The following is a 13,332-nucleotide window of genomic DNA, read 5'->3' as shown; positions in this document are numbered from 1 at the left end:
TTAAAATGGGTTTACCTAATTTGTGACACAACATGAAACAAAGCTGTGTGACGTGGTTAAAGGTGGGGTAGGTAATTTTGGAGAAACCGGCTCGAGTGCGCAAGAATTTGAAAATACACAGCCGGAACAAATCTGCCACTTCCTTACAGAGCCCCTCCTCCAACGCACACATGACCAATGAGGGCACGAGATAAGTGTGTGCACAGATGGAAGGCTGACAGGCAGGTAGGCCATCCAGTTATTTTAGCCGGGCCGGCTCAGATGATTGGTCGTGCTTTTTACAGAACTACGGCTTCCACAGATGACATTTTTTTATGGATTTTTAGTCAAAGCACTTTAGATATTCATTGCTATCGGGATGTTAAGAGCATTCCATGGAATATAACAACAAGTGTATCTCGAGCCGGTTTCTCAAACGTACCTACCCCACCTTTAAATTAATGGGATCTGCAGGAAAGCATCCTTAACTTTAATAGTCTAAACCTGACCAGAGCATTGTGTGTGTATGAATCCATCAGTACCATCTGTGTGTGTGAGCGGATGAGGCTTGTTTCCTCTGCGCAGGTGGAGGCTGTCCCTGCACTGTATACTGAGTCAGTGGTGGTGAGGCGCAGGGACTGGCTGCTGCTCAGGGAGGTGGTGGAAAGACGCCGTTTACGCGCACCGCTGCAGTTGTTTGGGATGCTGAATGCACAGCGTTTGTGGTAGTTTAGTCCACATCCTGCAGGGGGCGCCACATATCAAAGAACCAGGGAGAAAGAGAGTGGAGGAGATGGAGCATAATTAGTCTGTTTTATGATTTATTTCTCAGAGACATTTGTGGGCCACATTATTTGTTCTTATCGCTCTTGTTCTCCCTATGTTCCTCACCGTCACACTTGAGTCCTTGTCTGACCAGTCCAAACAGCATCTCTCCACAGTGATCACAGAAGGCCGGGGCCCGGTAGGAGTGAACATTAAGTGCATGGGGCCGAATCTGGAAATCTTCAAACGTGGCTGCCGCTGAAAGAGAAAACAGGCGTAGATCTTGGTCACAGTGGGTGTCAAGATACAATCAAACTCCTAACCTGGTGAAATAAAAGAATGATCAGATGGATGCGATGGAAACAGCATGGACAATATAGATTGTCAGGAAGTTTTCTTGCCAACAATGGAGCATTATAGTTTGAGACAATGACAGACCAGATCAGAGTAAGATATCAGCTATAGTAAAACAAGCAGACCTGATAACAGGAGTTGTGATGCAGAGCAACATGAAAGGGAAATAGCTAAAGGAAATGAGGAAGTTCATTTAAATGTTAACATGGCTGACTTGTATCCTAATAGGATTACTTACCCGATAGCACCACCTCCACCAGATCTCCCTCCTGAATGTCACAGGGACCTTTAACCAGCTGCAGGATGTTGTTGGTGGTCGTGTCATGCTTGAACAGCAGAATCTTGTCATAAATGCCATAGAAGCCGCACTCGGGGAACTAGAACACAAACAAAAAACACAATGTAAATGTAAGTTAGCAGGATCAAATGTAGAAAAGGCAGAAATTAGAATACCATTTGTACTTCAATCACAGAAAGTCCATTTGTTGAAAGACTGGAAGTTGCACTTCTTATAATTCAATAGAGGGTTTTATAGCAAATAATAACTGATTGCATGTTCAAGTCATCAATACAATCACTACACTTCTGTAAGGGGTAGGAACATCTCACTTGAAGAGGGTAAATACAAAATCAGATCCAATATATATTTTTGCAATGTTTGGATGTTTTCGAAGAACAAAATTAGATGCTAACAAAGGGTACTATGAACTTAATTACACATCTGCAAAATAGCATAGCAGTTTTTTTTTTATATTTTCAAGACCCAATATAACATTTGAAAGAGGAACTTGCAAACATACAGTATAAAAAGAACATACAATTCAAAAAGTTTATTGCAAACGGAGTATATATATTATAATGATTTAAAAAAAATATTATTTTGAAATGGATCACTTTAAACTGACTTGCAAAGACAAAGAAGCTTAATGTCAAATACTGAAGATCAACAGTCCAGTTTTAAATAGAAGCCAGGAGACATTATGCATTCAAAGGTTGGTCAGACAACTTCAATGAGAAAATGTTGTACTAAAAACTGCACCAAACATCCTAAGCAGTTACTGCTGTTTTCACAAATCGGCTGTAAAATATCACATTTCGTACTGTGAAGCGTGCAGGAATGTTCTCAAGCATATGTCGTAACCATAGACTGTATATATAAAGTGTGTATGTCCACAACTAAGTACATTACACCCTGTTTAGTAAAGCCTCTGGAACAGCCAACACAAACACAGAAGACCCATTGGCTGATTTCAACAAATCAAGAAAGTTGGCCAATGTGGAATCAAGACAAACACTATCCTATCAGTCACACACACACACACACACACACACACACACACACACACACACACACACACACACACACACACACACACACACACACACACACACACACACCACACACACACACACACACACACACACACACACACACACACACACACACACACACACCACACACACACACACACACACACACACACACACACACACACACACACACACACACACACACACACACACACACACACACACACACACACACACACACACACACACACACACACACACACACACACACACACACACACACACACACACACACACACACACACACACCACACTATATTTTATCTTTCATTCAGAAGTCAGCAGAGGAGGCTGTCATAGGGAAACCCTGCTCTCCTGAATAGTTAATGCTGTCTGGTTCACTTCAGTGGCCACACCACACAGGACACCACGGCTCCACACACACAAAGGGAAACGGAGAAAGAGAGGAGAAGACATTCACCAAGCTTTAAAAAGCGTCTTTGTGTAAGAATGCAGCGGACCCGACTGAGTGACACCAGAAGAAGAAAAATAGAAAGCAAATGCACCACACAAACACCAAGGACCCTCCCTGTCTCCCTTGTTGTTTTTGTTTTTCCAAAGTGGAGTCAAGATTGGCCAGGCATGTGGCTCTAACAACTTACAGGAAGGGGAACCCTGGTCTCCACCTTGGAACCACACAATGACACGCATACACCTCCTCCTCACGTACCAACTGACACACCCTCCTTTCAAACAGCTACACACACCCTTTCTTCCCCCATTTCCCTCCTTTTCTCCTAAACACACACATAAGCCTTCCTCTCAGTTTCCCAAAAGGCAATCCACATCACCACATCTGAAATCCAGGCCTGGTTTGTCACACTGCCAAGCTACGTAGTGAGTCCACCACGCCCAGCAGTGGGAAACTGCTGCTGACCTCACACTCAACTACAAAAGCACAGTGGCCTTTTTAAAAAAACACAACAATATTTGCTTTAACTCATTATCAAAAAGTATATTTTGATTGTACAACGTAATGGCTATAGATAAATGACACCATAAGCACTTTAGATGTATAGCTTAAGTAAGCTATCCCCAGGTAAGGGTAGATCAACTTTACGCCACAATAGAGCTATGTTGATGAATGAGGCAAACACATTCTCAAACAACTAATAGCTATATGTATTATTATGGACATTTGAAATGGACAAATCAGAAAAAGGAAGAAAAGAAATTGCCAAGTTTTCTGTTTGTTAGCACACTTGTTATGTAAAGTGGATTCTCAAACAACGAATAAACATAAGTTGTTTTAATCAGTGTATAAATAGACACAATTAAATAGAAGAAAATCGTTTTTTTATCATTTGAGAGCAGCCTCATATTTGTAAGCCATTTTATCACGACACTTTTTAAATGTTTTGTTTGTATGAATTGATTTGATTTGTGGTTCATAAATAGAATAAAATCATGATTGTAACTGATTTTAAATGACATTTCACTAAAACACAACTGTATTTGACTCTAAATTGATGAGGTTGATGGCAGCCATGAAGTGTAACGTTTCACAATGGCTTGGTTAGAGGAATGTTATGTCAGTAGTCCGCTATGTCTAACTCATTTGGAACCCATTGTATGTGACTTCAGGTGGAAGATCAAATGAAGATGGGACCTTTACAAGTCTGTATGAGCGGCAGTTGCAACAGCAGTAGCAGCAAGAGACAGCATAGTAGGTCAGCAGTGGAAGATTGAGAAAGATTTAAAAGGTGGTTTGAAATATATGTTGCAGCGAAAGAGTGAAATGTTAGTGTATTGTCGACTCAAGTTGGGCCGCAACAACTCTGAAAAATCCTTAAAAACATACTTTCAACATAGAGATTGTGTTCTAGTGAAAACAATTGAGAGACGTGTGATTATCCAGAGTCACTGTTTCTTAAAAGGGAGGCTAGCTGCTGTTGAATTGTTTCCATTTTTTAAAACACTAGATCAACACCAATTCCGTCATCTTAATTGTACTGTGGTGGAGGCAGCGATGGATGGATAAAACCAAAATAATCTGCATGTCTGGATACCACTAGCGGTACAAGCTTTGGGCGCACAGACCCTTTGACTCCAACAGACGTCTACATAAGTCTTTCTGGCTTATGGTCAATTGGATGAAACGGACTAATAAGAAGAGGCTCCAAACCTGACCAAGAACAGACTTTAAAAACCCACAAGTTCTCTGACAGAACTGAGTCATATAATAACTGCATGCATTATTACCTGGGATTGCCACAAATAAGACCAACTGCTGCCACTTGTAATTACAAAACACCCACGGAGCCCAGATCAGAGCAGACTCCGAGCTCTGCCTAAATCCACAGACACCCCTCGGCCTAAGTCATTTGCATGCCCCACAGTCATCATGCCAGCCTTGCTGCGATTAAACCTACACTGTTACTGCTCTCTTATTTCTGAGCAAGTCAAGCAACAAGGAAAGTCATATACCCTACGCCATCCGTCCAAAACATGCAAACCAACCAACCAACCAACCAACCAACCAACCACAACTGCAGTTCCCATGTCTGTGCAGACCACAAGTCTTTACTGCGAAAATAACAATATCCCCAACTCCCCAGAACCACAGTAACCTCAGAGTAAATGACTCTGTTTCTTCTCTCTCTCCATCCCAGTACTTAGTGAAATACAGGGTAGGGACAGCACAAAAGCTGCACATTACTCCTGTCTGTATGTCAACATGTTGAAAATGCCATTATTCAAGTCAAAGTCAACTTTAATGTCAATCTTTCAGTTTGTGTGTACAGACAGAGAGATCGAAATGACGTTTCCAAAAATCCCGAATACAAAAATAAAAGTATACAATATACAGATATGTATACAAATATCTATAAAATATGTATATCCTATATACACAATCAACAGACACATGTACACATATGCACACATTAAGATAAAAAAAACACAAGAATCAATGTATACAAAATAACAGTCACTTCACTATCAATATCTTTGGTGCAAGATTGTCCGTAGATATGCATTATTGCAGCGTAAAAAAAAAGTGTCTGGTGCTGGATTTGAGTGTGTGCAGGGTGGAGAGTGGGGGGGAGGGGAGGGGAGAGGGTTCAGCCTCCTGACAGCCTGGTGTACAAAACTGTTCTTTATTTGTCTTGCACTTACATAATCACCTCTATATGTTTGTGTGTACACTGCATCCTTGGCTGCGAGGGTCAGGCAGATGTATATCCTTGCAAAAGATTGTGAGTGTGCGTGTTGTCGACAAAGAGCTGGCTGTATTATCATACTGTAGAACGGTTTGCCTGCAGGCAGGGCTGTGTCTCCAGCCGGTTTCTTTGGGTTACCAGGGATCAGGTTGCCTACACTATTCCTGCAGCTCTTCGGGCCAACGAAGCCATTATGAGTGAAATGAATTATGGACTAGGTCATCTTCACCTCAAACCCTCCCTCTTGTTCTCCCATCACACCTCATTTCCTCCTCAGCGCCTTGTTCTGCAACCTCTCTTTTTTCTTCTGGGCTGCACAGCTCTACTTACCAGATATCAGTCTCGTATTTATACCAACGTTGTATACGCCCCTTTGAAAAGGAACAACATACAATAGGAGTCATCTTTTCTGAACTTTACAAACATTCATCTTGATGTGGTCCACTCCCTCTCCAGAAAGCTGATGTAATAATACGGGCAGCCAGCAGCGCTTTCCCTCGCCAATGACTTCCCTAACCTTTCACCAATGGCTTGATGCTGTGTTCAGTTTTGGATCTGACATAAAAACTTTCTGCAAAAGAAAGCAAAGCAATCTGTACATCTAGTAGTACGATGCGTCCCAAGTAGGGATGTCCCGATCACCTTTTTTTGCTCCCGATCCGATTCCGATCATTTGATTTTGACAATCTGCCGATACCGATTTAGAGAAAAAAAAGGTAACAGATAACGGCTGGTCATCCAACGCGATGAATTCAGCTATCTTGGCTGTTATTTTTTTGGCCTTTCACTGTTCTGGGGCAGTTTCTCTTTCCTTTTGAAAGTCTCCGCCTTCCAAACATTGCATCTGGCTGTTACACTGCCTTCACTTTCAATTGTATAATACTTCCACACTCCTGACATTTTCTCTGTCCCGACTCCCGAGTCACCAGCTGATCGTAGCCTCTCGTTAGCTTACTGCTACTATTAGACATTGCGTCCACTCTGTTGCCAGATTTGAGAGAAATAAGCAACCAGGTCTAAACAAGCCCAAAAGAAGCAACACATACATGATGTTGTGTAATTTTAAACCAAAACTAAGGCCTCAGGATGACTTTAAGACGTGAACATGGTCATTTTTGTTTTTATAACATTAAATAAAATAATAAAAATATTTTACAAAAAAAATAAAAAATTCCCGATCCCCGATTTTTTTCTCCCGATTCCGATCTTTTGAAAATCACGTGATCGGATCGGGACATCTCTAGTCCCAAGGCATAAACTGCTTTTGCTTGCATCACTTTATGTGCCTTTTCATATCTCTGACATGCTGTAAATAGGGATGGTTTCAGCTTCTCGGATGTGAGGATTTCAGGTTTTATTTTGTCGGATATGATGGTAAATGCAACACATTTTATTAACGGTTCCTTGTTTTGTTTTTTTATGACCATCACCTTAAGAAAATGCCTCTTTTTGGTGCTGTGTGTTGTTACTGACTCATCAGTAATGTCAAACATTCATCCCGATTACTCAAACAGTTGTTATTAAAAACACTCAATCACAAAAAAGGATCCAAACACTTGAATGTGTACACAACAAGTGACATCACTGTGTGTGTACACTACAATCACAAAGGTCTTTCTCATCGTATCAGAATGATGTCATGGAACAAGACCTTTGTGAGTGAAATGTGAGCTCAAAAACATTGTATTCAAACACCAAAACACACACAGAATGCCACAGCACTGTTTGCCATTTCCTCATAGTCCTTGTATTATGTTTGTTTACTTCCCCTTAGACTACCTCAACCCCCTGGCCATATGAGGCGATCTTTTGAAAGTGAAGCAAGTGCAGTCAAACGGGAAACTGTAGAACATGAAAAGACAACCCAATTCCTCTTTCCCCTTACAGTTTACTTTACATTAGTGTTGCTATTCGTAGAAAGCCTTAGATACAATTCTCTGCAAAGTGAATTCAATATTGATGTTGTTTTTAATTCATAGATAATCCAGACAAAATGTTGTAACTGCAACTGAAAGGTCATGCAAGAAGAGAGACAGCGGCATGGGGCATGCAGAGTTGTTGTCGATGCTCCAGCAACAGGTTAGTGTCGTCACTGATGCTCACAACAATAGCACCATTATTCAGTGTTCGGGTTTTAGCTCGACCTCATTGGCTCTACAGTACAGCTTCTAAATATAGTCCTTCTTTATATAAAGACGCTGCATGTGTGAAGAACACAAAGACGTTTATGTCCTGCTGAGAAAGCCGCTTGCTTCTGTTTTTCATCCTCCTCATCATTTCCCCTCCAGCAGCTCAGCATGAAACACCTTTGACCACCAAGCCGTGCAAAACATGCAAGCACACTCATGCTAACAAACACAAACACACACACACACACACATAGTTAGCAACAGCTTCGGTGCCATCTAACCAAAGCAGTTGCTAACCAACAAAGCAGAAATCAAGCCAGCATTTTGTTTAATGACTGACTGTAGTTATTCTTAAAAAGAGGCTTTTATGAAGACTTCTAAATGCTATTTGATACTAAGTTTTACTTTTTGTGTGGATGCAAAAGAGCTTAAAGCAAGTATTACGACCTGTTACGCTGTTAATCTGCACCGGGAAATACTTGAATTCAACTTATACTCACTCCATTGCTCTGTTAACTATTAGGGGATGTTGCTGGGAGTTTCTTGACATCAACAACACAACATGTTTGTCCACACATTAAAGGGCAACTCCAAAAGGTCCATGAACTAACAAAGAAAATACTTCTCTAGATGCCTTAGGCCAAGAGGCGCCTGGCCCACTGGTTTTATCCGTTCTGTATCAGTACCTTTCCACTCACCATACATGATCATTTGTACTTATTTATTTAAGTAGTAGTATTTCCAGCAGAATAATGAGCAATTACTGTTGCTAATTTGAATAAAGTACCAGCAACATTACAAGTATTAATAATATCATGCGTGCCTCAATGACACAGGAAGCTACTGCAGCCTTGAGAGTGAGGTTTATATCTCTTCAAAAGGTGTAAAGTATATCTATACATGTACGGTATGGGTCTGAGGAGGAAGAGTGACGGCATTTTAAATATAAGGCAGTTCAAATGGTCACAGAAAACACACACATACAAACACATTCACAGACCGACAAAAAACTGCCATATCATTCAACATGTTCATTTGTGACATGGCTGACATCATTTTCTGATCATTCTATGTAAATAACTAAAGATATCATGTTTAAATAACATGGCAGAAACATTGCGAAATTCAGTGAATTACCAGTTCTTTGGCCCTTCGTCCCAGTCACATTTAAGACTTCAATGGGATAACAAATATTTAACCGTACTTTGCAGTCGTTGCATTGTTTTGTTCAATAGTGTAGTGAAGGAGGACTGGGAGATGTTCCAGAATGATGTCATTCTGTAACATCTCACCAACTCAGCATTGGTGTTTACACGGTTCAGTATGTTACAGAAACACTGAAGTTCTGTAGAATCAATCTGGCCAAACTCCAAAGATGACAACACATGATGAACCGATGAGAATCTTCATGGAGAAAATGCAAAACGCGCCGTGTGTGACACTGAAAGCTCAGCTTTAAACAGTGTGACCTCTATAGCCCTACATGGTGCTCCTCACTGATGTGTTTCTGCAACAGAAGCTGGTAATCACAACAGGAACCTGATCCAGCCATTTTATAGTCACAAGGAAACACGCTGCGTCCCTTCAAACAACAGACATTGTTTAAACATCCACGGTTTACTGTGTAACAAATCAAAGCCTCCTGAACACCTGTGACCGGTCACACTCAAGTTCTGGATGATAGAGCTGTGTGTGTGTGTGTGTGTGTGTGTGTGTGTGTGTGTGTGTGTGTGTGTGTGTGTGTGTGTGTGTGTGTGTGTGTGTGTGTGTGTGTGTGTGTGTGTGTGTACACGTGTGCTTATGCATTTCTAAGTGCATCCTTTAAAGACACAAACCCTAATTGTTGGATCATAACTCCCTCTATCCTTGTGAACATGTCAGGCACGAGACTCCGAAAGAACCACCACACCTTTCTGAAAGTGATTAAGTGTTTAATGAGCGGTTGCCATAGAAACGGGCATGTAAAGACGTCAACGATCTGCCCTCATTAGCTCCTGACAACAACTTGGCGCAACACAGGAATTTTCCTTTAGTGCTGACAGCGTTAGCGATGGAACAAACGTGTCGCTGGCCCGTAGCTCTATTTTTAACCCCAGTGAGGTCACACAATGACGAAGAGATGGGGCAAATGAAAAAAATGATAGCCATACCTGTGCCCTCAGTTACCTGTATAGTCTGTGTTTATGCTGGCTTTATGAAAACAAAACTGTCATGATCTATTGCATTTATAACACTCCTACTACCCATGAAATCACAACATGGAATTGGGTAATACCCATGACGTCAGCTGAGCGCTGGGATTGGCGTACGTACACAAAGAAGGAAAACACAATGAGGATGAATCAACACACGAAGTGTGCACGGAAGAAGGGATAACTGAGAAATGAGTGACGTTAACCATGGCGACACGAACCACAGCTTACAAACTCACTCATAGTTTGTATGTCTTGTCTTCCAGCAGAGCAACGACACCTGTAATCAGGAGGATTTTCTGATTCTTCCATCTGTTAATCACTATTAACTCCAGTGTTTCCCATACATTGATTTATTTGTGGCGGGCCGCCACAATTAAATATCGTCAGCCTCAAATAGATCTCATAAAAAAATAATAATAATATTTTTTGATTTTTTTTTTGGTGGTCTAATGCAGTGGTTCTCAACTGGTCAGGCCTCGGGAACCACTTTTTACTTTGTCAATAAATTGCGACCCAACATTTTGAACCACTCAAATATATTCAACAAAAAATCGTGCTGTAATATATACGCTTTTCAGCATACAATATTAATTAAAGTGAAGTACAGTGCATATATCCCTTATATCCCTTCACAGAACTAAAGTATGCTTTAAAAAAAGGTTTAATGAGATGATGGAATCAAAGCTGAACTATATAACATAAAAAGGCACACATGCTGAAAACCCAACCCCCAGGAGATTTTTAGAAATACTAACATATAAACTACGCATTCTGGTACACTCTAATATGTGGGGTAGTAATAGATTTATTTTCTTAAAGGATAGGGTAGGTAAGAATGGAGAAACCAGCTCGAGTGTGCTAGAATTTGAAAGTACGCAGCCGAAAAAAATCTGTCCCTTCCTTCAGACTTCCTTACAGAGCCCCTCCTCCAACACACACAAGCACACACATGACCAATGAGGGCACGAGATAAGTTTGTGCACGAGATGGAAGGCTGACAGGCAGGTAGGCCTTCCAGTTATTTTAGCCGGGCCGGTCTAGCTTTTTTCAACGCCACGGCTTCCACAGATGAAATATTTGTATATATTTTCAAAGCATTTAATGTATTCATTGCTATCGGGATGTTAAGAGCATTCCATGGAATATAACAAAAAGTGTTTCTGAAGTGAATTACCTACCCCACCTTTAATAATATGTTATGCCATTGTTTGTTTTTCACTTTGTTCTGACAGCTGAACTTGCTGCTCCACACAGAGAGAAGAGTAAAGAGGAGATAGTCTGTGTGAATTAGGGCTGTACGATATTGGAAAAAACTGACATTGCGATTTCCCCCCCCCCCCCCTGCGATATATATTGCGATATGAAAACATACAGGAATTGAAGAAAAGACAAATTTTTCCCGCAAACCATCCTTTCTTGAACTTTAATGATATACAATTGGTATTTTTTTTAACTATATTCAACCGGGTGAAGGATTTTAGTCACGGACGTTAAGTTATCAGAGCAACAAGCTGAGCTAGCTCGGTTAGCAGCGCCGAACTGCCCTGGAGAAACACATGAAACTACTTTATTCAGTGTTTTTACCTTTAATCCCCGGGTCCGTTTGCTTTGGAGATTTGATTGTGGTTTGCTGTGCATGCAGAGCCTGCAAGTCACTCACTCAAGTACCCCTGACATGAGAGCCACGCAAGTTATCCTTTTGTAGCAAGCAGCAACATAATTGTAACATGACGTGTTTGAGTTAATTTGCCTACTTAATATCGCAAGTCTTAAAAAAGTTTAAACAAAAAAAGAATTAGAGAAAAAAATTGCACGTCCATGCGATGTGAATATCGCGCATGCGCATATCACGATTATTGTCACGACACGATATATCGTGCAGCCCTAGTATGAATTACTTTCAATCTGTGTAAGGTAGTGAGTTCACATGGGGTTGGGTGCGGTGGCCCCACAAATAGAATCAAATACTGTGGGAAACACTGAACTCTCCTCACATTAACACACACTTTTGGGGATTTACCAGTTTGCATGGTCAAAGCAAATGACTTTCCTCACAGACAAGCATTGTTAATAAATAACCTACATGTATTTGTATTATGCATTGGTGGGTGTGTAGTTTCTGTTTTTGAATAAGCATGACCACTGTGGAGCACTTTACTCTATACTTTGCCTTTATGTTTTCCCTGACTCGTGTATTCTCTGTATGTGTGTGTATGTGTGTGTATGTGTGTGTATTTGTGCGAGCGTCTGTGCAGTGTGCAGAGACATAATCAGGTTTACATTCCTGACCTGCTAGTTTCTACATACCAGAGATAACTGTAAAAACCTGTGAGACTGGAGGGGGGGAATGCAAATTCTGGTCTCATAAACACACATAAAACAAGAGTGAAATTAAAAAAACACCACATGACCCATAAACCCTCAAATAACCAGAACACAAAAATCAACAGTAACAATGTAAAAATGCAAATACAAATGGATTCCTACACAAAATATGCTGGGGCCTGATCATTTCTTAGTGAGAAAAAAAGATGACCTGAAAAATGCGCACACAGAAATGCACACAATACATAAAAGAAAAAAACGTGGCATGTTTCCTACATCACACTAAAAACAATTGGATCCTGCATTCATGAAAAGAACAAATGGTTTTCCTTCAAAAACAAAATAAATCAAGTGAATTAAATAATTTTTCAAAAAGACGGATTTATAGTTTTAGCAGTTTAAATGGCCATTGGTCTGATGGGTAAAGGTGTGTGTGTGTGTGTGTGTGTGTGTGTGTGTGTGTGTGTGTGTGTGTGTGTGTGTGTGTGTGTGTGTGTGTGTGTGTGTGTGTGTGTGTGTGTGTGTGTGTGTGTGTGTGTGTGTGTGTGTGTGTGTGTGTGTGTGTGTGTGTGTGTGTGTGTGTGTGTGTGTGTGTGTGTGTGTGTGTGTGTGTGTGTGTGTGTGTGTGTGTGTGTGTGTGTGTGTGTGTGTGTGTGTGCAGACAGACAGAAAGTGGAAGAGGCTTAGCGAGCAGGAGCGCTGGGACAAGGCGTCACATTCTGCTCCGGGCATCAAGGAGGACGGAGAGGTAACATGAGAGCCGTGACCAGGCATGAGAGGGGTCCGGGGATAAAGGAGACACGCACTGCTATTCTGAACCAGCCTTTGTTGGTAGCAGCTCTTGTCTCCATCGTCCCCCCCCCTTACTTCTCCTCCTCCTCCTCACTGTCTTTCCTTGGCTCGTTTCTGAGCAGGTAAGCCGATAGGAACCTTGGATTCAATCCTCTCTGCAATGAACAAGTCACTGATTCATGACAAGAGGGAGGGACAGAAAACAGGCCTTCATAAAATAAATGACGGCTTTTCCATGATGGAAAACAAAATAAGCAATAG

General features: G+C 41.1%; 1 protein-coding gene across 2 annotated transcripts in view; it reads right to left on the bottom strand.

Annotated features, from left to right (window-relative positions):
* The window catches only part of prkd2 (protein kinase D2), a 42,567-nt gene that overhangs the window by 10,828 nt on the left and 18,407 nt on the right, over window positions 1–13,332 (bottom strand). For both annotated transcript variants that reach the window (XM_034097260.2, XM_034097261.2), the window contains exons 2-4: window positions 1,337–1,475; window positions 871–1,002; window positions 522–721 (exon numbers count right to left, since the gene is read on the bottom strand). In XM_034097260.2, coding sequence (XP_033953151.1) covers window positions 522–721; window positions 871–1,002; window positions 1,337–1,475 — 471 coding nt within the window. The remainder of the gene's footprint in view (window positions 1–521; window positions 722–870; window positions 1,003–1,336; window positions 1,476–13,332) is intronic.

The sequence above is a fragment of the Pseudochaenichthys georgianus genome, chromosome 13 (assembly GCF_902827115.2).
Source record: "Pseudochaenichthys georgianus chromosome 13, fPseGeo1.2, whole genome shotgun sequence".
Classification (NCBI taxonomy): Eukaryota; Metazoa; Chordata; class Actinopteri; order Perciformes; family Channichthyidae; genus Pseudochaenichthys; species Pseudochaenichthys georgianus.
This window is presented reverse-complemented; position numbering and strand designations above follow the sequence as displayed.